Below are 26,507 nucleotides of genomic sequence, written 5' to 3'. Positions count from 1 at the left end.
GCAAATGGAGATTTTGAATTCATGATTACTCAAGCATGCATCCAGAAGATGTTTCCCAAGGATTTTCTTAACTTCTGGTTCTCATAACCCCACCTCCCAGTTTTTCATGGTATTTCTGAGCCTTAGGGAACCAAAAAATGTGATGCATATATCCAGTTTGGGGCTGAGCACTTCGTAGATAACTTGCTTTTTTTCATATGGTTGATTTTTTTAAAAAGGAATATCCAAACTGATTTTCCAAGAGGCTGAAGTAGTTTATACTCACACCAGCAATATATAAGGGTCCTTCCCATCACATCCACACCAGCATTTACTGTCATTTCTGGATGATGGGCATTCGAACTGGAGTTATTTTAAATTGGGTTATTTGTCTCCTCTAGTTTCCCAGAAGTGGTTCAACCTATATCTCACATGTACATTGATTGGCCTGGTAGGTTGAATAATATAGCAAAAAACACAAAAAACCCACCCTGACTCCAGATGCCCAGGTCTTATTAGGAAAACACATGCCTTATGAAAACATATTATGTCCCTGACATCCTAAAGCATATTGTCATCATTTCTCCCAGTCTTTTATTTTTCATTCAATCCTTTGAAGTTGACTATTTGAAATGCTGGTGAGCAAGGACTGAATTGCACAAGTCATTTTTTGTTATTATTGTACTTGGATTGTTGTTTTGTTGTTGTTGTCCAGTTTCCACAATTTTCCTCAAGAGTTTTTCAAGAAAATACAGTCTCTCTCTCTCTCTCTCTCTCTCTCTCTCTCTCTCTCTGTCTCTCTCTGTGTGTGTGTGTGTGTGTATTTCCTTTTTCAGTAAAGTATCTGATTTTCATTTTGTAGTATAATAAATAACACTGTGGCTGAAAGGTTTTCTCTGCTTTGTAGATTTAATGATACTTTATTGTTTTAGAGATGATTCACTTACCCACTATTTCCAGAAGAAAATAAGTATCCTGATATATACAGGTCCTCTGTTAGTGACTCACTGGTGATTACTCTAAAACAGGGCACTCTTTTCTGAGACTTTTATGTTGCTGCCAAGAAATAGCTCCTAGGCTGTATCTCTAAAATGAAGCATTACTACTTTTTTTTTCCTTTTTAGTTTCAGCTAGAGAAAATAGTAGTATATCTGTTAAAGTAGATGAAGAGCTTAGTGGCATTTATTATTATGTCAGACTTTATTACTCTTGGAAAATTGTCTAGTGTGAATAGGGGTGTTTGTAGTCCAGCATTCAGAAGAACAGAGTAAGGTGTGCTTTCATAGAGAAGAAAGATAGTCTTAGCCTCCTCTTTATGACCCAAAAGAGTCTATGGAGATCAGTGAAAATTATATAGTCATTAACTGAGTCTACTGAAGATCTTCACAAAGATGTTAAAAAAGAGATTTGGGGGGAACCTTGCTCTGTTGACATTTTCTTTTACTGCAGCTCACAAATATACTGTTTGGGGTTGCTTGGTCCTGAGTTTTAGAAAGGATTTTTATCATTGTAAAAATGGTTGGACCAGAAATAGACTGTAAAGGTCTTGTATTTTGAGATATAAATTCCCACATTTAAAAAGGTGATATGTCTATGCCTCTTGCTTGTAAAACTAATCTCTTACCATTTATGTGGTATCTAATAATCATTAGTTTATTCTTGAGCAGTTCTTGACCTTTCAAGACAATTTTGTTCCACCCATACCTGTTATTTCATCAGTTGTGTGTATATGCTTCTGTGTTTGTTTTCTTCTCATGTACACACATACACTCTGTAGAAAGAGGCTATCACCCAGAAAGAACACTACTGGTATAGTCACATTTCACCCTTTTCTGCTGAAAGAAAAACTAATAAATAGAGGTTTAAAAGAATAATTGAACAAAGTACATTTTGGAACAAGTGATAGTGGAAAAATAAAGAGTGGGTGAAGAAATTGATTGTAAAGAAGAACAATTACAAAGAAGACCTGAGTAGGCTGTTTTCCTTTAGCTAGGTTGGTGAAATGTACTTCCCATTGTTCTCTATTACAATCTAGGCATCCAGAGTTTGCATATAGCTTTCTGGTGATATATTTTCCAAAGAATAAATGAAAACATAAATGAGACAAATAAGTAGAAAGCAGAAAAAGGATATTTATTCAGTGCTGCCACATTAATAAGTAGGACAAATTATTCCCCCAAGTGCCCTTTCAGGATTCTAAAGTGATGTACAATTTAGAGGGCCAAGGATATGCACATCTAAGTGGTCCCAATCAAGGTGTGGTCCTGCCTATCGATCCATCATTGAGCATCAGTCTCATCATGTAAAGTAGTTGGCAAGATGTTAGAACTTCGTGAAATCTATTTCCAGGAGTTAAGTTTCTCATTTGACTGGGGACTTTAACTTCTCCAAGGATGAAATTTCATGGGGGAAGTTATCATTTCTTTGGGATCTATTGTTTTAATAGTTTGATAGTCAAATTGAGAGGCATCTCTTTAGAATATCTTCATTTCTTCTAAACTTGTTACAACAGTCTCCTTTCACTGTTCTTTTGGCCTACACAAAATTAGATCTATTTAAACAATATTCAAAAAGTTATGCTACAAGTATATTTTCCCTAGGGCACTCACTAATGAAAAGATTATTTGTTATTATAGCTAAAAATATATTGATCTGGATAGAAAATACTATCTACTTATGTATTTGATATAGTAAAATTAATTTTACCAAGATTTTTAATGTTATATGCAAAGTTGAATTTAGTTAGAAACAGTTATGCTCTGTTGACACTAAGAAATGATCTTCAGAATTTTTAATTTGAGCTAGAAATACATTATAAATTATTACTAGCCTCTTTTTCAACCTTCTAAACATTTTATCTATTTTAATGTTTCCTTTTTAGAATGTTTCTTATAATGTGAGATTTTTTTTTGTATATATCAAGATAGAATATTTTAGTCTTGGAACTTAGGAGCATATGCAAAATTTTCAGAATAAATACATTTTGGGAGAAGATACTTCATAATTTTCATTTTGTTCTTCAGAAAGTTAAAAGTTATTAGCATTGAATCACTCCTCCCATCGTAGATTGACCTTAAGATTTTCAGTTGTTGCTCAGGGTTTAAAAAGCTATTAATAGTTACAGTGAAGTCCTGTAGGGTCTGAAGCCCTGAGACTGATGATAGTGGAAGCCAGGACCTTGATGGAGATTGGAATCTCAGCTTCCTCCTCAGACTTGTGCATTCTGAGAGTGCATGTGGATGCAACAGTCTGAAAACATCACAGCATTGTGTATCCTCTTTGGACCCTGTCTCTGCTTTTGCTGGTCCCAGCTCACATAGTTGCTCCCTGAATCTTGGCTCCTAGGCACACAAACAGACCCAGTAACTTCAAGCATGTTTTCTTACAAATATCACTCAGGCCAGAGCTTCCAAAGTGCCCTGGGAGAGAGTATGATTTTGAGCAGTTGACAAATGCATTTTTCTTTTTTTGGCACCAGCAGAAGAAATCCTGGATTATCCACTAGCTGCTCTGAGACAGAGGATCATACTTACTCCGGGCTTTGTTTACTTCATTTATGCAATGGCTATTTCTGTGCAGCCATAGGAATGGTCACACTTCATATCTAGTTTCCTTCCAGTGACACTGAAGGGGTCTCCTTTGGACATACATACATACATACATACATACATACATACATACATACATACATGATACAAGTATTTGGCATACAATCTAACCTGACAGTTCCACTCCTAGAATATGCCCAAGAAATAGAAAGTATACTATGTGTGGAGGTTTTGATCAGAAATGTCCCCAAGAGGCTCATGTGTTTGAACTATGGGTCCCCAGTTGGTGGCTGTCTTCAGGGAGGTTATGGAACCATTAGGAGTTAAAGACTTGCTGAAGGATGTATGAATGTCACTGGGGGTATATAGGCCTTTCCTTAGTCTGATGAACTCTTCGTCTCCCTCTTTCCTCTTCCCTCCTCCCTCTCCCCTCCTCCCTCTCCCCTCCTCCCTCTTTCCTTCTCCCTCCTCCTTCTTCCCTCTCCCTCTTCCCTCTTCTTCCCTCTTCCCTCTTCTTCCCTCTCCCTCTCCCTCCCTCTTCCTCTTCTACTCCCCCTCTCTCCTGTGTATGGATGGAAATTTGATAAGCCAGCTTTCTGTTCCTGTCACCGTGTCTACTTGCTGTATTGGTTAGATTTTTGTCAATTTAACACAAGCTAGAGTCATCTAGGAAGAGGGACACTCACTTGAGAAAATGCCTCCATCAGACTGACCTTTAGGCATGTCTGTAGATATTTTCTTAACTGATGATTGATGTGGGCCCAGTCCTCTGTGGGCAGTGACACCTCTAAGCAAGTCCTGGGATGGTATAAGTAAGTAGGCTGAGTAAGCTTGAGGTGCAGGTCAGTAAGCAGTGTTCCCTCATGGTCTTTGCTTCAGTTTCTGCCTTGAGTTCCTGTCCTGACTTTCCCTCATGATGAAATAAATCCTTTCTTCCCTTTGCCAAAAAGATTTTCAGTTGTTTTATAGTTGATTTTTATTGCCATTACAAATACCTAGCACATAAACCTTCAATAGCTAGTATATAACAGAGCTTACTAGATTCTGTATTTCTACTACCTTGTTTACAGTTGTGGATTCTTCATTAGTTGGTTATGAAGTCATTGGTCATCGAAAGTCCTTTGGACTCAGAAAATATACTGTTACCCAACAGAATTACATTTTAGGAGAGAAAATAGGTTGCATGAGTGAAAAAAAAAATAACATTGTATTTGTAAGTCCCAGATTATTGCTTCACACAAATAAGAGTTATGTGATTTGGAGAGATGGATTTGAGTGGGCCAGTGGAATTTGAGCTAGTCTTTCAGAGAAGGTCAGAACTAAGTAAGTGTATTAACAATGGCTACTTTTGCGTACCTGCTATTTGCCAGGTATGTTAGTTACAGGATTTGGGAGGTCATTCTAGTAGCAAATATCAAGGGAGTCTATGTACTGAGAGATGAGTGTGCTTTACATGTTTGAGGTCTGGAAAGATTCATTTAGATAGGGTCAACGGGTATATGGGCAGAGATGAATAAAGATGATTGCTGAAGTGGGAGGAAGAAGCAGTAATTTAGATAGATTAATTTAGCAATCCTATACAACTTATTTGTTTTAAAAGTTTGTAACATACAAACCTTGAACCAAAAACAAAATGAATGGCATCTCCTTGAGTGTTTCTACTGCATTGTTTCTTTCCTATACCTGTATGAGCTGTATAGATCCTCATTTTCCCCTGCATATAATGCACACATGTTTATATGTGCGTGAAACATGGCCTTTGGGTGGGTTTTAAAATAGAATTGCTGATTTTCACAGCATATGGTATTTGTCTGATCTTAATATCCATAAACTGAATATAAAGTTGAGTTATGCCAATTTTGTGCTGTTTCTGAGGGATTCTAATTATATTGACTACATTTACTTTTATTTTCGTACTTCTTGGATTTTTATCTAAGATAAATTTTCAAGTGCCACTCAGTAGTAACTGCACCAACATTCAGAGTCATAACAAGGTTTAGAAATTCCAAAATAATTTAGTGCTTTCACATAATAGTTTAATTAAAATATTCACTTTAAAATATGTTATCATTCTGATTCTGTTATTGAATTACACAGGCCCATTAAGCTGGGCTGTTTGTTCTGGTTATCTTATGATTGGCCTTTTAAGTGCTAGAGCTTTAATTTTTATGCAAATTAATCTCACATGTACCATGTAATTCCCATCCATCTTAGACTAGGGAGTTAAACCCATTCTTCATCACTCACTCTCTTCTGCTGTTCAATTTTGCTAATTGAACTATATTGTGGCTGTTATAATATTTAAACTAAGTAGACCTGAATAGATAATTGAGCTCAGAAAGAACATTAGAAATTGCTATCTTGAAAAGTGTTTTGGTGTTTGCTTTTTTTTTCCTTCATAAATGTGAAATGAGTGTGTATAACTTGTTGGCTTTCTGGGCAGGTTGGGTGATTTTGGGTGATTTGTACAGTGAATAAAAGACAGCCTTTCTCTCCAGTGGTTTTCAGTCCTTCAAGGGTTTTATAGTATACTTGTATCTATTTACTTATTTGACCTATTCGAAATATTCTGCACTCTTAACATACTTTCTGATGCAGAGTAAGCAGAAAATGTTAATTAGCTCCCATTTTCCTATCACAATATATTATTAAATCACAGTTTTTGTGACTACATTCTTCCTAAGATGTGTCATACATCACTACTTGCTGTCAGTGTCTCTTAATATCTAGATTCCAATATCAGCTCCTGTGCACATTTTAAATGAAATTTGAATGTGGGCAATAGAGCAGAGAGATGGAAAAAAATGTAAACTTTTTTTAAATAGTAGAAAGCAGACAAATGATTTATTTAATGTGGTCACATTGGGAAGAGGGACACAGAAATCCAGGGGAAACCTACAATTCCATCTTTCCAAATCCCCAAGTCTGTCTTGGGGCTTGAAGTGAGATTAAAGTTAAAATAGAAGGCCCAGGATTTGCACAGCTAAGCAATTCCAGACAAGTTATACTCCTGCCCACCATTAGTCGATCCTTGTTTGTGATTTAGTCTTATCCCTTAAGATAGTCCAACACTTTGTTGATAGAACTGTGTATAATCTCTTTCCAAGATACAAGGCCTCTCTCTGATTTGGGCCTATTCCTTCTTCTAGCATGAGGTTTCTGGGAAAATTCCCATTTCCTCCAGGGTTCATTGCTTCAATTGTCTCAAAGTCAGATTGAGAAACACAAGTGTCTCTTTAAGATAGCTTCATTTTCTGCCATGCCAATTATAATTCCCCACTTTCTGTTTAAATACCCTAGTCTTGAGGAAGAATATGCCTCTTTGAAACAAATAGAATAAACAGAATTCAAGTAGAAACCAACATTAAAACACATTTAGTTAGTGCCAGGTAGCCTTGGGTAAGAAACATTTTTTTTTTTTTTAATAACCTTTTGGCGTTTAGTTACTTTGGAAGACCTGACAAAGCAAATTCAGTTTGTTCATTAAAGATAGGGTGTCACCATGAAGCCTACATTACCCTCAAAGTGAGTGTCTCAGTTTTCCAAATACTGGGATTATGGGAAAGTACTACTATGTCCAGTGTGACTTTCTTTCAGTTTTGACAACTTCCCCTTTGTCTCCAAACAATATTCTCTGAAGTCATTACTGATTAACCATCTGCTGGTTTCTTTCCATTGTTCTGTGAAGTCAGAGAAAGGTTTGCCCTGTTTGTCTGAATTGATCCTCATTGAACAGGGCAGGTAAGTGACGGATTTCAATGAATTAGTGCCAAGAATCCCTTTGGGCTCAATTTTAAGTACCTGAAGTATAGAAGAAGCAGTTCTGCTTTCTGACATACCTGAAGTTCATGTCCTAGCACTTCAGAAGTGTTCAGGGTCTTTGTCAAAAGCTGTAATTCTGTACAATGTTGACAGTTTAGTTAGAAGCTTTTAAAGAAACATAACCATCAAGAGTAAAACTATTTTGAAAATTAATTGTAAATGTTTATAAATATCCAATACTTGTTAAGAGTTACAAGAGTTACATAGTTTGTATATGTAAAACATTAAGCAACAATTAGCATAATTTACAGAATTACTGTATGAAAGCTATTTTTAAAGCAAAACATAGAATCTTTGGTTTAATAAATTAAGCCTATAGCACTGACAGTTATACAAAATCTCTTACAAATTTGAGGAACTGTGCTAGTTATTACAAATAGATTATATACAAGTATATCTCATATATAATAGCAAAGTACTTATTATCAGTGTATATATATATATATATATATTATATGTTAAATATTTTAACAGATATATAAGAATATTATACACACTTATATGTATAATATCTCCAGGATTTAATTAGCAAGATTGTCCAGTATGGCTATTTTAAAGTCTTTTTAAGTATTAAGACAGTAGAGGGTTGGCATTATACCGTAAACATAATGAAACCATTGTACTAGAGAGTAGGAATGTCTCTGAAGTCCCATCATTATCTGTTTGAAGGAAGTTTTAAAAATCAGCAACTAAAGAGACTAAAAAAAATGCTAGTGAAATCCAATAAAGCTTGAAAAGATTCCATTATTTGTATTGGTTGTTTCTTTAAAGAATGCAGTTAGGTAAAGCTGTGTGGATGGGATGGGAAGAATATATTTTTTTTGGCATTTTAAACAGCCCATTTACTTATCAATCAAATTATTTATTCATGCTTATTAAATATGTACATCATGCTTATTGCTGCATGTACCAGTGGCCAAGATAAATATCACGAACTTTATTAGTTATTGGAGAGAGAAAGGATGTTTTTGTAAGTTGAAAAGTGTAGAGTGTATAGAGGAAACATTTTAGGGTTATGTTAACCAGAGTAGGGCCCAGGGGGGGTCTTTCAGGATGAAAGAAAGGGTTGGGAAGAATTTTTTGCTAGTCCTCCATAACACATAGTTTCTGAGTTGTCTCTCATTCGTATCCAGGATAATGTCTGGCCCGTAGTCCTGGACAAGCTTTGAATGATCTAGTGTGCTGTGCCCATTGCTCAGACTGGCTATGGCTGACTGTATCCTTCTACACTTGGCTGCTTAGAAGGAAGGCACTGTGCTAAGCAGTAACAATGTTGGATATTTTACATGTATGAACTTTACATGCTTTTAAGTTTGTAAATTTTGTATAATATAAAGCTTAGATGCACAGCTGTATGTTTCTAGTCACAGATATAGGAGGCATCAATTATAGTAGAATCCACTGAAATTATTTAATTTAAAAGTAGTCATTTAAAAGACTTCAGTTCAAAACTGATCCTGAAATGAAGTTTGACTTTGTTAAGACACTTTTATAAGTAGCCACAAGTCAGAAGCATAAACAGCAGAATGCATAAGTCAATTTTTAAGCAAGCATAAAATCTTGCCTTAAGTTCATCACAAAGAGTAAGAAGATCTTTTTCAACAACTTTTTTAGACATAAGAATGAATTTCTAGTTTTACATTGGCACCTTTACATTAGAACATTAGTAGTTGTGAAGTAAGTGAATCTTATTAGTTCTCAAACTGTGGATATTTATACTTGGTGATACCAATTTTTATTTTGTATCATTTTAGCCTTGGTGTAAATATGTATTAAGAACAGACTAGATTTTAAAAATAAATACAGAAATATCCAACACTTTTAAGTTTTAAATTGTCAGACATTTAAAAAATGTGTGTGTATGATTCCATGTATATGTGGTATGTCCATGAAGATTAGATTCCTTGGAACTAGAAGTATAGGCTATTTTGAGCTGGCTGATGTAGGTAATAGGAACTGAATTCTGCTCCCTGGAAGACAGGACTTAAATCTAAACCACTGAGACATGCCACTAGCCCAAACAGATTTTTTTTTTTAAATTTATTTTTCTTATTTTAAATATCGATTCTAGTTCCATCCCCCTCCTTCCCTCCCTCTATCACATGCCCCGTTACTACCCTCCCATTCCATTCCCCCCTCACTCCACAGGAAGGGTGGTAACTTCCAGGAGGGGTCAAAAAATCTGTCAAGTCATTTGGAGTAGGGACTACTCACTCCCTCTTGCCTCGAGGTTAAGGGAGTATCCCTCCATGGGGAATGTGCTCCCAAAGTCCTTTTGTGCACCTTTTGTGTACATCCTGGTTCCACTGTCAGAGGTCCCTTAGACTGCCCAGGCCTTCTCAGGCCAATGTTCAGGGGGTCTGAGTCGGTCCAAGGCTGGATTCCCAAATGTCAGTCTGGGGGCCCATTAGCTCTTCCTTGTTTAGGTCAGCTGTCTCTGTGGTTTTCTGTAGCCTGATCTTGTTCTCCTCTCTGCATCTGGAATCCAGTTCATACCAGTGTTTAGCTGTGGGTGTCTGCTTCTGTTTCCATCAGCTACTAGATGAGAGCTCTATGATAGTGGATAAGTTAGTCATCAATCTCATTATCAGGGAAGGGCATTTATGGTAGCATTTCCACTGTTGTTCAAATAGTTGTTTGGGGTCAGTCTTTTAAGTCCCTGGACATTTCTCTAGAGTCAGTTTTCTCTTTAAACCTATAATGGCTCTTTCTCTCTGTCTTTTTCTCTGGTTTATTCCTCCCCTGATTCAATCTTTCTAGTCCCACATGCTTTCCTCTCCTCTCCTTCTCTTTCTCCTAGCTCCCTCTCCATTTCCTGCCCCACCCCCACTCCCAATATGCTCAGGAGATCTTTTTCCTTTCCCCTTCTGTGAGGGACCTTGTATGAATTTCTTAGATTCCTCCTTGTATCCTAGTTTTGCTGGCAGTGTGAATTATAGGCTCGTGATCCTTTGCTCTATGTCTAAAATCCATATATGAGTGAGTACATACCATGTTCCTCCTTTTGTGACTAGGTTACTACATTCAAGTTGGTTTCTTCAAGTTCCATCTATTTGCCTGCGAATTTCAAGGTTCCATTTTTTTTTCTGCAGAGTATTATTCCATTGTATAAATGTGCCACATCTTCTTTATCCATTCTTAAATTGAGGGGCATCTAGGTTGCCTCCAGGTTCTTGCTATTACAAATAGTGCTGCTATGAACATAGTTAAGCACATGTCTTTGTTTCATGGATGTGGATCATTTGGGTATATGCCTAAGAGGGGGATTGCCGTGTCCTATGGTAAACTAATTCCCATTTTCCTGAGGAACCGCCATACTAATCTCCAAAATGGCTGTATGAGTTTGCCCTCCCACCAGCAGTGGAGGAGTGTTCCCCTTTCTCCACATCCTCCCAAACATAAGTTGTCAGGGATGTTTCTAATTTTAGCCATTCTGGCAGGAGTAAGATGGTATCTCAGAGTTGTTTTGATTTGCATTTCCCTGATAGCTAGGGATGTTGGGCACTTAAGTGTCTTTCAGCCTTTTTGATTTCCTCCATTGAGAATTCTTTCCAGTTCTGTACCCCATTTTTAATAGGATTACTTGGTGTTTTGTTGACTAGTTTCTGGATTTCTTTGTATATTTTTGAGATCAGGCCCCTGTCAGATGTAGGGTTGGTGAAGATCTCTTCTCAGTCTGTGGGATGCCGTTTTGTCTTGTCAACTGTGTCCTTTGCCTTACAGAAGCTTCTCAGTTTGAGAAGGTCCCATTTATTAATTGTCGATCTCAGTGTCTGTGCTAATGGAGTTATGTTCAGGAAGTGTTCTCCTGTACCAGTTTGTTCAAGGGTACCTCCCAATTTCTCTTCTCAGTGGTTCAGTGTGGCTGGATTTATATTGAGTTTTTTGATTCATTTGGACTTGAGTTTTGTGCATGGTGATAGACATGGGTCTATCTGCAGTCTTCTACACATCATCGTCTAGATGTGCCACCACCATTTTTTGAAGATGCTTCCCTCCTTCCATTGTATACTTTTAGCTGTTTCATCAAAAGTCAAGTGTTCGTAGGTGTTTTGGCTAATATCAGGAGTTTTGACTCGATTCCATTGGTCTACCTGTCAATTTGTGTGCCAATACCAAGCTGTTTTCAGGACTATAGCTCTATAGTAGCACTTGAAGTCTGAGATGGTGATGCCTTCTGAAGTTCCTTTATTATACAGGGTTGATTTGGCTATCCTGGGTCTTTTGTTTTTCCATATAAACTTGATTATTATCCTTTCAAGGTCAGTGAAGAGTTGTGCTGGGATTTTGATGGGGATTACCTTTAATCTTTAGATTGCATTTGGCAAGATTGTCATTTTTACTATGTTTATCATACCTATCCAAGAGCATGGGAGATCTTAACCATTTTCGGTATCTTCTTTAATTTCTTTCTTTAAAGACAAGGCCACAATTACCTTGGTACCCAAGCCACACAACAACACAACTAAGAATGGGAACTACAGACCAATATCCCTCATAAAAATTGATGCTAAAATACTCAATAAAATAGAGGCAAATCAAATCCAAGAACACAACAGAGAAATCATCCACCATGAATGACCAAGTAGGCTTCATCCCTGGGTTGCAGGGGTGGTTTAACATATGAAAATCTATCAATGTTATCCACCATATAAGAAAACTGAAAAAGAAAAACCACATGATCATCTCACTAGATTTTGAAAAAGCCTTTGACAAAATTCAACACTTTTTCATGATATCAGGGATAACAGGAACACACCTAAACATAATAAAAGCAATATACAACAAACCAACAGTCAACATCAAACTAAGTAGAGAGAACCTTAAGGCAATCCCTCTAAAATCAGGAACAAGACAAGGCTGCCCTCTCTATATATATCTCTTCAATATTGTACTTGAAGTTCTAGCTAGAGCAATAAGACAACAAAAGGAGATCAAAGGTACAAATTGGAAAGGAAAAAGTCAAACTCACTATTTGCAGATGACGTGATAGTTTACATGAGCGACCCAAAAAACTCTGCCATGGATCTCCTACAGCTGATAAACACCTTCTGCAAACTAGCAGTATACAAAAGAAACTCAAAAATATCAGTAGCCCTACTATATACTGACAACAAAGGAACTGAGACAGAAATCAGTGAAACATCACCCTTTACAATAGCCACAAACAACATAAAGTATCTTGGGGTAATGCTTATCAAACAAGTGAAAGACCTATATAGCAAACTTACATTTTTTTTTTTTTTTTTTTTTTTTGCTTCCCCAAATAGAGGTAGAAAGTAGTTGATGCTGACTAAACGGTAAAGATGGGAAATGACCCTGGAATAAAATGAATCCAGCAATTGATTGGAGTTTCCATTTGTCTTCTGCACTTAGGGTCAGCACAGTGCTAGTGGCAGATATCTCTCAAAATGTGTGATAGTTAGGACCATCTGAGTTGCCATTTTCTTTTTGAACTTGGGGAGTCAAGCCTGTACCCCAAGCCAGGATCAGATACCAGTGCTCAATAATGTAATTAGAAGAGTCAAATTAACAGCAGAAAAGACAGGTTTTTCATTTTGGCCACATTGAGAACAGGGATTCAGGGATCCAGGGGTCCAGTGAACTCACTCAAGTCTATTTCCCAGAATCTGAGTCTTGATAAGCCGCTGGGGGGGCAGTCCTAAAGCTCTGCATATTTCTATACTTCCTGCTAAAATGGAGGGGAAGATTTTGTTGTTAAGTCAGTTTTCTGAAACCTTTACCAGCAGCACTTTAAACAAAACTAAGTATATTGAATTACCATGAAGATTTGCAAACTCCATGTATGCAGAGATTCTGGGAACATGCTAAATGCACCAAGAACACATATCACAATGTCTTCAGAGAACATTTATGTGACTGGAGGCACTGTTAGTAAGGTATGTCTCAATACCATACTTCTCCCAGAGAACAGACCATTCCATATCTGATTTTAAATGACTGCAATTTTCCTTATTTTCTAACTGTTGTGTGTCTCCTCTACAATCATTTGCTCTGCATCTGTTATTTCTTATTTCTTCTATTTCTTGTCATTTCTTTCTTTTTTGGACTAATACATTTTTTTAAAAATATAGCTTCTTATAAAGCTAGCCACTGGAATACTTGCAGTCCTTTAACTCTTTCAGTTTGTTATTGGATTTCAGGGAATGGTTTTTGGATGGATCTTTTAAATTATGTGTTTCTGTTTCTTTTCCCTTAGGATTTTAGGACTTCACTAAAAGTTCTAGATAGCTGATTTATCTTGACAATATTTTACTTTCACATATGTGTCGTATGTCTCTACTTGCTGTTATTGTTCTTTAATGCTTAAGTGAAAGAACCTATTTCATTATATGATATGTGAAAAGGCATTTTCCAAAATGTCTGAACAGGGAAACGAATCTCCTTTGTAATCACACTATTTGATTTTTAAACATTAAACAAATGTATTAGTCAAATTGTGTATGAGTAAAGGAAAATACTTTTCCTGAAGTATATGATTTTCTTCTTTCTTATTTCAGATGATTGGGATTGTACCTGATTATGTGTCCCTATAACATTGTTAGGCTGGAAATACCAAATTGGTATCCACATGTTTTATAAAATAATTCTAGAAAATTCAAGGTAATAGTGAATAATTACCATTGAAAACTATATTGTAAAAAGTCAAAAGACTAGGTAAAGATGATATAATTACTTTATATTTTATATCTTACATTTGTATAAGAATAACTAAATGATTTACTATCATTAATTTGTACTGAAACATGTAACTGATACAAACCCAGGGACAAATTGACTGTAAAGCTTCTTAGATTTATTTGCTGCAATGTAAGATGAAACTGGTGAGAGGTTCAAAGTAGCAAGAGAAACCAAATATAATTAAGGTGTTGTGGGAAGCTTCATTGTGAGTGCTATCTAGCAGTTCTTGGGTCTGTGAATTAATTAACCTGGTAAAAGAACCAGTAGAGCAATTCTGCTGACCTGAGTTCCATCCCCGCACCCACATAGGTTGAAGGAGAGAGCAAACTGCAAACTTGTCCCCTGAACATATTGTGTGCACTGTTGCACCTGTACTGTGCCCCTAACCCCTATCCCCACCCCATGTTAAAAGAAAAACACAGTGATCTGTTCTCGAAAATGACATTTTGTGGTGCAATTATGCAGAATTTAGTCAGCAGAATCTTGAAGGAAAGTACTAAAGGAGACACAAAGCTAGGAATATGATGGATGGTGTGTTTCCTCTGAGATGGCACTCAGGGAGGAGGAAGCAGTTTGTTTCTTATGTTTATATCCCCAGAACAGTATCCATGTTTTTATTTAAGACTGAGAAAAATGTAAATAAAATATATCCTTTTTATGATCACCATTCTCTGACTTAATAGAGTTAGGCCATCTTTTCAGGAAAACCCATCCCATATGAGGATAAAATTTCTCATTTTTAATATTTCCCTTATTCCTTCTTGGAAGAATAATACCATTGTATTTCTTCATAGTGACCATGACTAGTTTTGCTCCCACTTTGAAGGCAGCATTTTTATGTTCGGAACGGATAGATATAGAGTTAAAATTGATATGAGAATAGTTTAATCTCTCCTTTTTGAAAGAATCACCAGTTATTAAATGTCGCAGCTCCAAAGCAGCACTGTTTAATAAAACTGTCTTTGATAACAGAAGCTATCTAAGTCTGCACTACCCAGTAGAATAGCACCAGCGACACATTTATCTACTGAGGTCTTAAAATGTGGCTTAGTGAGATAGAAGAGCTGGCTTTTAAATTAATTTTTATTTTCATTGATCCTAGTATAAATAGCACCTGTGATGAGGGCCCTAAGTATCTGCCCTAAATACTTCTTTTTACAAATAAGACACGACTTAGTATTTTTTTTTTCACATTTGCTTAGGCACAGATCTGTGGCTTAAGGCACTTGCTCTCCATACCTGCAGATCTAACTTTGAACCACAGAGCTCACGTGGTAGAACGAGAGAACCACTCCTGCAAGTTATACTCTGACCTTCACACAAGTGCATGGCATGTACCCATCACCAGGACGCGCGCACGCGCGCGCACACACACACACACACACACACACACACACACACACACACACTAAATACATGATGTAATTTCAAAAGAATGAAGAAAGTAGGCCTTCAGAATGAAGTTTGCAAATAAATTTTGGGGAATAGTTCTTAATTGTGTGTGCTTAATATTAGTATTCTTTATTTCATGTGTATGGGTATTTTGCTTCTGTTTTGTGTGTACACCACTTGTGTGTCTAGTGCCCACAGAGGCCAGAAGAGAACATGAATCTGGGCTCACATACGGTTTGATGTATCATGTCTGTGCTGGGAATTGAACCCTGGTCTTCTGGACCATTGAGTCATCTCTCTAGCCCTTAATTTAGTGTTTTAAATTAGCATACAAAGTATTAGATATTATAATGTCTTTTTAAATAAAGTGTGTTACATGTGATTCTCTACTCCCTCATTTGTCCATTTCCTTTCCTTCCCTGCTGTTCTCTTGTATTCTCCCCTCTTTGAGGCTTCTTTCTGCTCCCCCATTCTCCCTCCTTCCAGGGTACCTGTTTTACCAGTCACCTTTATTTCTAAATTATTAAAACTTCCCTGTAATTTCTATATTCTCGATGTTTGATGTGAGTAAAACTTATGATATCATCAGTGCAACATCATTAAATATAAGGTGATTACTTCTGGTGACCCCTCTTTTTGAGGAAAAGGGTGACAATAGCTTATTTGCTACAGAATTATATACTTGAAAATTATCTCTGCCATTTACTGTCATACATTGTCATAATTAGAAGAAACCCTGGATGTTTTGTAATGCAACCTCCTTTCAAATGTGGGGAATTTGAGGCATAGTATATACAAAAGGTCACATAGTGAATTAGTTTCTGAGCTAGAGCTAGAACCCAATTTTTCTTTACAGCCTTGTGTTCCTTCAATGATGGTGCCATTTTTACCTTTGCCTTTTAGACCTTCACAAGTGAACTAGCCCCAGGGCACTGTAAAGTATGAAATTCTATTAAGCTGCTAATGGCTGTCCTGTATTTTGATGACTAATCTCAACTTGTCACAGCTCATTAGGTACTGGAAATAGACTCACTAAGTTCCTGAACCTAATATTTAAAAGTATTTTATACCTGCAATGTTGCAAGCACAATTGAATTTTACAAATCTCATTTGAAGGACCAGCTGGCTGTTTGCATGAGGTACTTGTTGCATAGCTATATTCCAGAGTGCCAGCAGCTACTGAGGCATGTTACCACAGGTGTCTGAAATATGATTTCTCTCTCTTTTGAGTGAGGAGAAAGCACAGTCACTTCTCTGAATTGTATTGATCAAAAGGCTAAATATTGTGGTTGTAATTCTGTGAGGACAGATTATAATGTAGGCCAGCTTCCGTTTTCTCCAACAGTGCAACTGTTCTAACCTGCCCACAGCATTTGCTGCTGCTATTAGATCTGACATTTTAAAATGTCATGGTGGATTTCATGAGCAAAATTCGTTAGAAGTGAAAGATACACTTGATTTAAACCAAAAGGCTGTGAAACAACCAAAAGTAAATGATAAACAATTGACTCACTGATTTCCTGAGCCCACATCTTTCCTACTTGAATCTCTATATCTATCTAGCTAAACCTGTCATTGCTGGCTAAAAAAAAAAAAAAAAAAAAAAAAAAAACCTACGTAAGTGTATATACTCCATCTGTCCCTAAGGAGTTAATAGTCTACTTGGGAAGTAAATGGTCATGCCAGTGACACATGAAATAAAAAGCTCAGGATAAGAGTTAGGGAGAAAAAAAGACTGCCTGTATAGATTGGAGATAGATTACAGAGAACATGAAAGGTTAAAAAAATGGTTTTATCATTTATAAGCAGTGTATTAGGAAAGAGGAAGCCAATTTATGTTCTTGAATCAGGATGGTGATCTGATTGACAATAAAATTATCTTGACTCGACAGAGGCAATTATACTTGGCTGGAGTTAGATGAGACTAGAGATGTGGCCATGGGCTAGGAGAGAATAAAGATGACAGCAATGATGATGATGATGATGATGATGATGATGATGATGGTGGTGGTGGTAACAGCTAATATATACTGAACATTTTCTCTGTGTTAGTTCCTTTGTGATAGGTGACATTAGACATATGGACATTGACACATGAATTAACTTTCTCAGCGCCACATCATGAATAAAGAGTTGAGCCATAATTTACATTCAAATTGGACTCTGAAATCTGTCATCTTTGTACTACCAAATAGATGAGAAGGGGCTTGGTCTAGGTTGATGGTTTATACAGTCATTTGTGTATCCCTATATTATTAACACTCAATGACATAAACTGTTGTATTAGATATTATCTCTCCTGAGATTCTGAAAATGTGGATCATACCTTGTAATCCAATACAATTTCATTAGTGTTGACATGGTAATGTTTGTCTCTTCCTCATCTTTTCTTTCCTGCTACCTCCTCCTGCTTGTATGTTGATTAGCTTCATACAAGCATGAGTTACAGTGCTGCTGGCCATGAGGTCAGTGTTAATGAATCAATAAAATATATTAAATAAAATGTCTTGAATTAGAAATGAACGTGAAATAAGGTTATATATTGATTAAAATAAAACCAGTGAATCATGGGAAGCTAACCCTGGATTTTCCCCAGGAGCAGTGGTTCCCAGCTACTTTATAGAACAGAGCAATCACAGATAACAAGAATCAATTATTTTTATTATAAAAATGCTGATAAGGGATGAGTTGTACCGGAATTAGAGAGTTATGTGCTGTTTATCTTGGCTATTTATACTCTTTACATTACAGAATGCCCTTCCTAAGGCCTGCTGTCTTTTGGGAGGAACCAGTTTTAATTCTCATTGGCTTTTTAAAAAATCATTTATAATTTGATTTTGAAAAATCATTAATTTTTGCAGTTACAAATAGTTTTAACTCAATTTCTTTCATTCTAGTGAAAGGCAGAGCACCTCTTCTTAATTTTAATGATATTTGATTGACAACCTTAACTTATAATTTTATAGTGTTCTTAAATTCCTCTCATGCTTAAAAATACTTTATTTGTTTTTAAATAAGATATTGACAATGTTGGTTATAGTATTACTGTTAAGGGTCAGATAATACTTTTGACTCTGTGGAATATTTAAGGTCTCTAGTCACATATACTTCTTTTTGCTCTCCCTTTTACAAAACTTAAAGTATGCTGTACAATCATTTTTTTTTTTGCTCAGAGCTTAGTCCAGAATTGGCCCAGTTTGCCAACCCTTGTTCTAGTTTTTAGTGTGCTATGCCATCAGCGATTCCTTTTTATACAGTATGTTAATCTGGTTTTATAGTAGATCATAATTATCAGTCGATTCATATGAATTTATTTTAAAATCTAGATGATATTACAGCATTGCATGAATTAATGTAACTACTCTAAGAATAGTAGGTAGAAAAGTGGCCATATACTTCAAAAGTAATTTCCTTTATATCTAAGTATGACTATCTTAGGAAAAATAGTTTGTAAATACTATAAGAATTGACTTATTCCCCAGAATCATCTTAGGGGTTTAGTAACAAAATCCCATAGATTCATAGGTAAGAATATTTTATGGCATCATTTTTAATAATTTAAAATTTTTGTAATATAATTTTAATGATCTAGTTGATGATTAATACACTGTGCGTCTAGGAACAACAGCAGAATTAGCAAGAGACATGGATCTGAAATTTCTTGTTATATAGCCAGACCTAGTTTTGAACTTGCCTTCCTGTGGGGTTCAAGGAGGCCTAAACCATTGGGTCCCATGGAGGTGATTTACAGGCAGTTGAGAGCTGCCATGTGGATGCTGAGAACTGAGCTCAGATCCTCTGCAAGGGCAGTATGTGCTTGTGACTGCTCAGTCATCTTTCTAGCCCCAATATTTCTTTTAAGTTTTAAAATTTTCTTCAGATTTACATACAGGCTATTAGATACCATAGCATTTTCAAACATGTGTTTCAGTAGATTTTCTTCTCCTTTCATCTTTTCAACTACCCTGCCCTGCCCTCTAATTCTGCCCTGTACCAAGTTTCTTCTCCTTTATGTGCTTTCGTGCACCTTCATCCTTCCATGATGTCTGTTTCTACCATTTCTTTTTCTCCTTTCTAGTTTTATAGGCTTTACACACATTTATAGCCACATGAAATTTGCAAGAAAGTGGATGAATCTGGAAAGCATGATATTAACAAGGAAGCCCCAAAATCTTCCATGCTATAATGTTATATTTTTACTTACTTATTTTGTGTGTGCTAGGATGTACATGTGTCACTGTGTTCATGTGGAGGTCAGAGGACAACTTGTTTTAGAAGTGTCTCTTTTCTTATGTTAGTTATCTGAGCCTTGGGGATGGGATGCTGGTGGTCAGGCTTGGTGGCAGGCACCCTTACTAGCTGAGTCATATCTCACCTGCCCTTTTGTTTTTGACTGCATGTGTGCCTGTGTGCTATGTGTATGCTAATGCAGTCATCCAGGTGCCATGGCATGCTTGTACCATGGTGTGATTGTGGAGGTCAGAGTATGACAACTATTGGGAGTAGATACTCTTATTTGCCTTCTTCAGGCAGGATTTCTCTTTTCCTTGTGAGGCATAGCATATTCCAAGTTAACTGGCCCAAGAGCTACTGGAAGATTTTCCTGTCTCTACCTTCCATTTCCCCATAGGCTGTATTTCTGCTGCATCTGGCTCTTTATATGAGTATCAGGAATTAACTCAGGTTACCAGATTTGCTAGGGCTGAGCCATCTCATTGGCCTTACAATTGCTTTTTGTGAGACATAGTTTCGTGTTGCCCAGGCTGGCCTTACACATGTTATGTAGCCAAGGATCACTATTGAACTCTGGATTTATTTTGTCTCTCCCTCCTGAGTGCTAGTATTCCAAGCATGTGTTACCTACCACAGTAGGTTTATGTAGTGAGGGAATAGACTCCAGGGCTTTGTGCATGCTAGGCAAGCACTGTTTCCACTTCTGGGAGACTGCAGTAAAGATAAGAGCTCATATTTATTCATTTAAAACCACCCTTTGAAGAAGACAGTAAGATTTTTGCACTCTACAATAGTTAGAACAGCACAAGAGGTTTTATGTAATTGTATAAGTTAATTTGAAATAGTTGAATATTTAATATATTTCCCAAAATTCCCCCAAACACTTATCAGGACATAAAAACAGAGAATCTTTTTACTTAAAGTGGTCTTTTTTATATGTCTTTTGCAGATGGGAAAGTTGACAACCATGCCTGCAGGTTTGATCTATGCATCAATAAATGTACATCTGGCCAAAGAAGAGGAACCCAAAAAGCAACTAGTGAGACCAGAACAGGTAATTTGCCTTCCAAAGTTGAATTTTGCACAATATAGAGATACAATAAAACTATGTAGGTGTTTTTAACTACATCTGTCACAATAGATGTTACATATTTTAAAGTATAAAGAAATAGTTATGAGATATCTAAAATGCATAATGTATTTAGCAGAAACACAAAATTATAATTTAAAGATGGTGATTTTTTTTTTAATGTCAAACCATTAAGAATGGGATTTTCAATCAAAAAACCTTTGACCTACAGTTTGTCTTGCCTGAAAAGTGTTCTGGGAACAGAGCCTAGCATAATTTTCATCAAAAAGACCAGAGAGACTTCATCCAATGACTAATGGCAGCAAATGCAGAGTCCCATAGCCAAACATTAGGCAGAACTCAGGGTGTTCTGTGGAGGGCGAGGAAGGATTGGATTTGAGCAACCAGGGGGTCAGGGACACCATGAGAACATGGCCCACAGAATAATTAACTGGAAATAATGGAGGCTGCAGAGATCATAGAGCAAGTAGGGGTTTGATGTAGGTCCACTGCATGTATGTTATGGTCAAATAGCAAGGTGTTCTTGTGAGACTTTTAACAGTGAGGGCAGGGGCTGTCTTTGACTTTTCACTTAGCTGTGGGACCCTTTTCCTACTATTGGGTTGTCTCCTAGAGCCTTGATGTGATGGTATGTGCCTGGTCTTCTTGTAGCATGTTATGCTGTGTTTGGTTGATAAAGACCTGCTGTTTTCTGAGGAGAGACAGAGGTAGGGTATATGGGAGGTGGCAGGGTCAGGGGAGAGACTGGGCAGAGGAAGGAAGTGGAAACTGTTGTCAGGATGTAATATATAAAAAGAGTAAACAATGAATGAGGGTTTAGAAAATGGGAAGCACATGGGAAAACAGCATTTAAATGTTGGAGTAGCTTTTTTCTAGGCTCCTTCAAGGTGAATACCCCTGAGTATATTCATTACGAGGGGGGGCACTTGAATATAAGCAGTTTTGTCTTTTCCGTGGTGTATGCTGGCTTTGAGCCTTTATTGGACAAGAGTCTGATGTCTGCCAGGTTTGCCTTCACTTTAGTAGTTGCCTTTTTTGCATTACAAGGGCTCTGCTGTCCACATTTACCTTTGCAGTCTATGTGCTGGACAAGTTTTTACCTGAACTATACCACTCAGCTTGTGCCCTCTCTAGTGGCTCATCTTCTAGTTAGGTGTTGTCTTCCAATTATGTTGGTACTCTGAGAAGCAACCACATTTCTGCTATTTGTACAGAGAAGCTGTTTTTATGCTTTCAAGGTCTTTTGAGTATTAATTTCTTTGCTGGAGGGATGCAGGTGAAGGTATCAAACAAACCACTGGTGCTTCACAGTTGTTGATCTCTGTAGCAGAACGTAGTTGATAGGTTTGGGCTTCAGAGACGGATTAACATACTGAGTTTAGGCCCAGAGCTATCAAACTTCGGTGTTATTCACAGTTGGTGAGATGTGTTGCCAGTAGCTGCTGGTTGATTTACCTCTCTTTGTGAACTTCACTGCCTGAGCTGAGCCTCCTGACACTTTCACTCTTCTGCTGATTAGTGTCGGGTCCTACCACTTTCTCTCTACAAGTGCTTCCCAGGGCTGTCTCTCATCCTAGGGCTGTGGCAGATGAAATTCAAACTCCCTGATGTATGGTTCCCTTTTTCTCAGGCCTCAAGGTAGCTAAGTTTTAAGCAATGAGTTCTTTGTAACTCGAGTGCCTGACTCCTGCTCTTAGAGTAGCTTGTAGGATTCTTCTCTGCTGCTGCCTTGTCCACAGGAGGAATCACTGTTTCATCAAGACTTAGAATGATATTGTGGCTTCTGATGGTTTGGGGGGGGTTATCCTAGAAGTAGGGCATTCCTTCTCTTTCACCAGAACTGCCTGGCTTAATTTTTGAAGGCATCTTTTGCTTCCCCTCCACTAACAGTGACCATGCACAAGAAGCTTGGCTTCTTTTCTGTGAGTCTTTTTCTCTCCATACTTGTCAGGTATCTTCTCACTGCCTGCCCTGTTTTGGGAATTTCTGTTGCTCTTTCTTCCTTTATTTCACTAGGATTTTAACCTGCTTTTTCTTACTCTTGAGTCCTCTCCTTCACTAGGTCATAGGGTGGCAGTTTCCAGTCTGCCACCTTATCTGAAAGGACTCAGATTTTTGAATATCGAAACTGATGTGTTGTGTTTGCAATGTTAAAGAATATACAGAATTCCCAAGTACATTGTAATTGGAATCAATTCATTTATTTATTAGCTATATGCTAGGAAATGTTTTATAAACATCATGGTCTAATTTTGAGGAATTGAAAATGCCAAAGGATGAAAATGTTATGTACACACAGAATGTTAAAGTATGTTTATTGTGTAATGTGAACAATACCTCTGTTTAAATCTCCTTGCTAGTAACAGTATACCAAGCCAGAATACTTTGAATGAGGTGTTCTGATCATTTTAATTTTTTTGTTAAGTTTCTAGATGAACAATAAACTTTTGGTTTTCCTTTTCTTGTTAAACATCTTTTACAAAAGGATCAATATGTTCTTGTTTTATTGTTTAGTGAATATAATTAAATCTTCCTTTAATAGAAAAATTTTCAGAACTATGAGATAACTATCTTTTAAACAAGAAACTTGTAGATCACTAGAATGAATGGTCAAACCATAAGTTCTGGAAATGTCTTTTCTACATTCCTTAGTGTCATGAATTTAACTTGTTTTATTGTCATTTTAGATCAGGGAATTCTCCCTAGAGCAGGAGTTGAAGATGGTTGTGAGCTGCCATGTGGGTTCTGGGAATTGAACATGGGTGCTCTGGAGGAAGAGTAACCAGTGCTCTTAACTGCTTAGCCTTTTCTCCAGTTTCATTATTTCCTTAAAAACAAAACACTTTATGATAACTTATATGTTTTGCTAAGCAGTTTGAGTGTTTATACATATTTTAATTACAAATTTATGATACTTATGGGACAAATTGCATGTAATTTTCTATATCTTAGCCTTTTGGTTTAGTAGTAATTTCTTGAAATTCATTCTGATGTTTGTATGTGGGTGTAACTGATTTAATTTTATTTTATTTGCAGCAGGATCTCACTATGTAGTTCTGTCTGACCTGGAACTAGCAGTGTTGTTTAGGTTGGCTTCAGACTTGTGGAGATATGCCTGCCTCTGCCTCCTGAGTAGTGGGGTTAAAAGCATACACCATCATGCCCAGCAATGTGATCATAGAGACTGTGATTTTTATATTTTGCCCTAATTTATACTAGTCTGTTGTATGGATATAATGTAAGTTAACTGTCTACTTTTCATAGATTTTTACAGTTAAAATTTTGCTAGGTTAAGGGCTGGAGAGATGGCTTAGCAGATAAAAATCTGTGCTGGCAAGTTTTATATCAACTTGACACATGCTAGAGTTACCTGAAAGGAGGGAACTTCAACTGAGAAAATGCCTTTATAAGACCCAGCTGTAAGGCATTTTCTCAATTAGTGATTGAGGAGGGAGGGCCCAGCCAGCCTATTGTGGGTGGTAACATTCCTGGGGTAGTGGTCCTGGGTTCTATAAGAAAGCAGGCTGAGCAAGCCAGAAGAAGCAAGCCAGTAAGCAGTATTCCTCCATGGCCTTTGAGTCAGCTCCCACTTCCAGGTTCCTGCCCTGTTTGAGTTCCTTTCCTGATTTCTCCAATGATGGACTGGAGTGTGGGAGTGCAAGCCAGATTTACCATTTCCTCCCCCATCTTGCTTTTGGTGTTGGTGTTTTCATTAGAGCAGTATAAATGCTAATTAAAATTAGGTCCTTGCCATCAAACTTAATGACCTAAATTCAGTCCCAGGAATTCTCATGGTGAATTGAGAAAACCAACTCCCATACACCCCCACATGCACACTATAGCATATGTATGCATAATCACACGTGCGCACACAATTAAATACAATTTAATTAAAAAATGCTAGGACTAAAACTATTATGTCTCTTGAGTGTGGTGATCCACATCTGTAATCAGGAAGCAGAGGTTGGAAAATCATAAGTTTGGGAACTTATTACTTTGAGCTATATAGTGAAGTCTAAGTAGCATGGATTACATAGTGAAGCCCTGTCATATATATGTGTATATATATATCCATCCATCCATCCATCCATCCATCCACTTGGTCATTCTATATGTGGCATCACTTGATTCTGCCTTTCTAAGTAGTTTTTATGTTCAGTTTATCCTATTATATATGCAATGTAGGGTCTATCTGTAATCAATTTTAGCCATTTTTTAGAAGGAAGATCGATTATGATTCCTGTTTTGATACAATGCTGGAAAAGGAAGCCCAGTTATTTGCTTTTGATATGAACTTTATTCTATCCCCAGCTCCCCATATATACTGCACCACCTCTCCATTCTAAATATGTTGAAGAACAGCCTGGTTATTTACAAATGGGCTTTGCATCTATCCGTACTACAACTGTTCGTTATCTTGGCTGGTGCAAGGTAAGTCTATTTTGATAGTGATTAAGTATCAGTGTTTTTGATTAATTGTTTCAGGTATTTATAGATGTGTTTTTAAAAAGAGAAGAAACCTCCTTGAAACTTAGTGGCTTAAAATACCAAGCATTGTATAATGGCTCTTTATTTTGAGAATTAGGAATATGATGAGAGTTCAGACAGCTGATTCTTCTATTCTTGTGATACTGCCTGAGGCCACTCAAATGGCATTCATCAGGCAAATGGGCTGAGCTAGAGGCCAAAATAGCTTCATTTGTATCTCTAACACCCTGTCAAGGGTGGCTGGAAGACTAGACTTAGCTGAAATTGTTGACTGAGATGGCAGCTGATAGCACAGTGCTGTTTTATTATCTCCTTAAAATTAGTTGTGTGTTGTCAACATCTCCACTGTGAGGATCTTAGTAATAGTGTTACCAGTGTTTTTCTAATTCTAGAATAATAATCACAGCATTTACTTCACCAACAAATGTAGCCTGATTGTATACATATGTGTTTTAACATTTATTATTTTTTGGTAATTTCTTATATGAGCACTGTGTTTACATCAGTGCATGAGTATTGCATTTACATTATTTTCACCCCGACCTCTACCTCTTCCAACTCCTCCTGTGTTCCCACCACCCCCTCTCAGTTTCATGGCCCCTTCTTTATTATTGATGTGTTCTCTCTCTCTCTCTCTCTCTCTCTCTCTCTCTCTCTCTCTCTCTCATCTCTCTCTCTCACACACACAGAGTTGAGTCTGTTTAGTGTGGTTCATATGTATATGTATTTAGGACTAACCACTTGGCTTCAGATAGTCTATGAGGGAGATTGTTTCCAGAGAACACTAATTGCTCTTCTCATAAATGCCATTAATTAATTGCCCATGACTGGGGCTTTGGCTTTGTGAAATTTCCTGATAGTATCACTGTAAAAGTCTTGTTTATGCTACCATGTTAAGATTGCTAGATGCAGATTTCCTGTCATATATAGTTTTAATATATTTCTTTTAAAAGGAAAAATTTGAGGCTGTTGAGTTGTCTCAGTGGGTAAAGATACTTGCAATGCAAGCCTGGTGACCTGAGTTTGATCCCCAGAACCCATAAAAGGAGGAAAGAGAAACAACTTCATACTGACTTTCACACACTGTATGCATATGTATGCAGACACACACACACACACACACACACACACACACACACACAATCATCATCATCAAGAAAATACAATAAACTTTTAAAAATGGCATCCTTAGGTGCAATATCTAATCAGTGAGTCTGTATGGTATTCCATATCTGTGGAATTATTTTTGAAAG

The 26,507-nt window shown here is 37.0% G+C and overlaps 1 protein-coding gene across 1 annotated transcript in view; it reads left to right on the top strand.

Annotated features, from left to right (window-relative positions):
- Positions 1 to 26,507, top strand: part of Apool (apolipoprotein O like) — a 53,681-nt gene that overhangs the window by 3,664 nt on the left and 23,510 nt on the right. The window contains exons 2-3 of the mRNA XM_051179544.1: positions 20,626 to 20,730; positions 25,078 to 25,197. Coding sequence (XP_051035501.1) covers positions 20,626 to 20,730; positions 25,078 to 25,197 — 225 coding nt within the window. The remainder of the gene's footprint in view (positions 1 to 20,625; positions 20,731 to 25,077; positions 25,198 to 26,507) is intronic.

This window comes from Phodopus roborovskii, unplaced genomic scaffold (genome assembly GCF_943737965.1).
Source record: "Phodopus roborovskii unplaced genomic scaffold, PHOROB, whole genome shotgun sequence".
Lineage (NCBI taxonomy): Eukaryota > Metazoa > Chordata > Mammalia > Rodentia > Cricetidae > Phodopus > Phodopus roborovskii.
The sequence above is the reverse complement of the archived record's forward strand: the minus strand, read 5'-3'. Positions and strand labels throughout refer to the sequence as shown.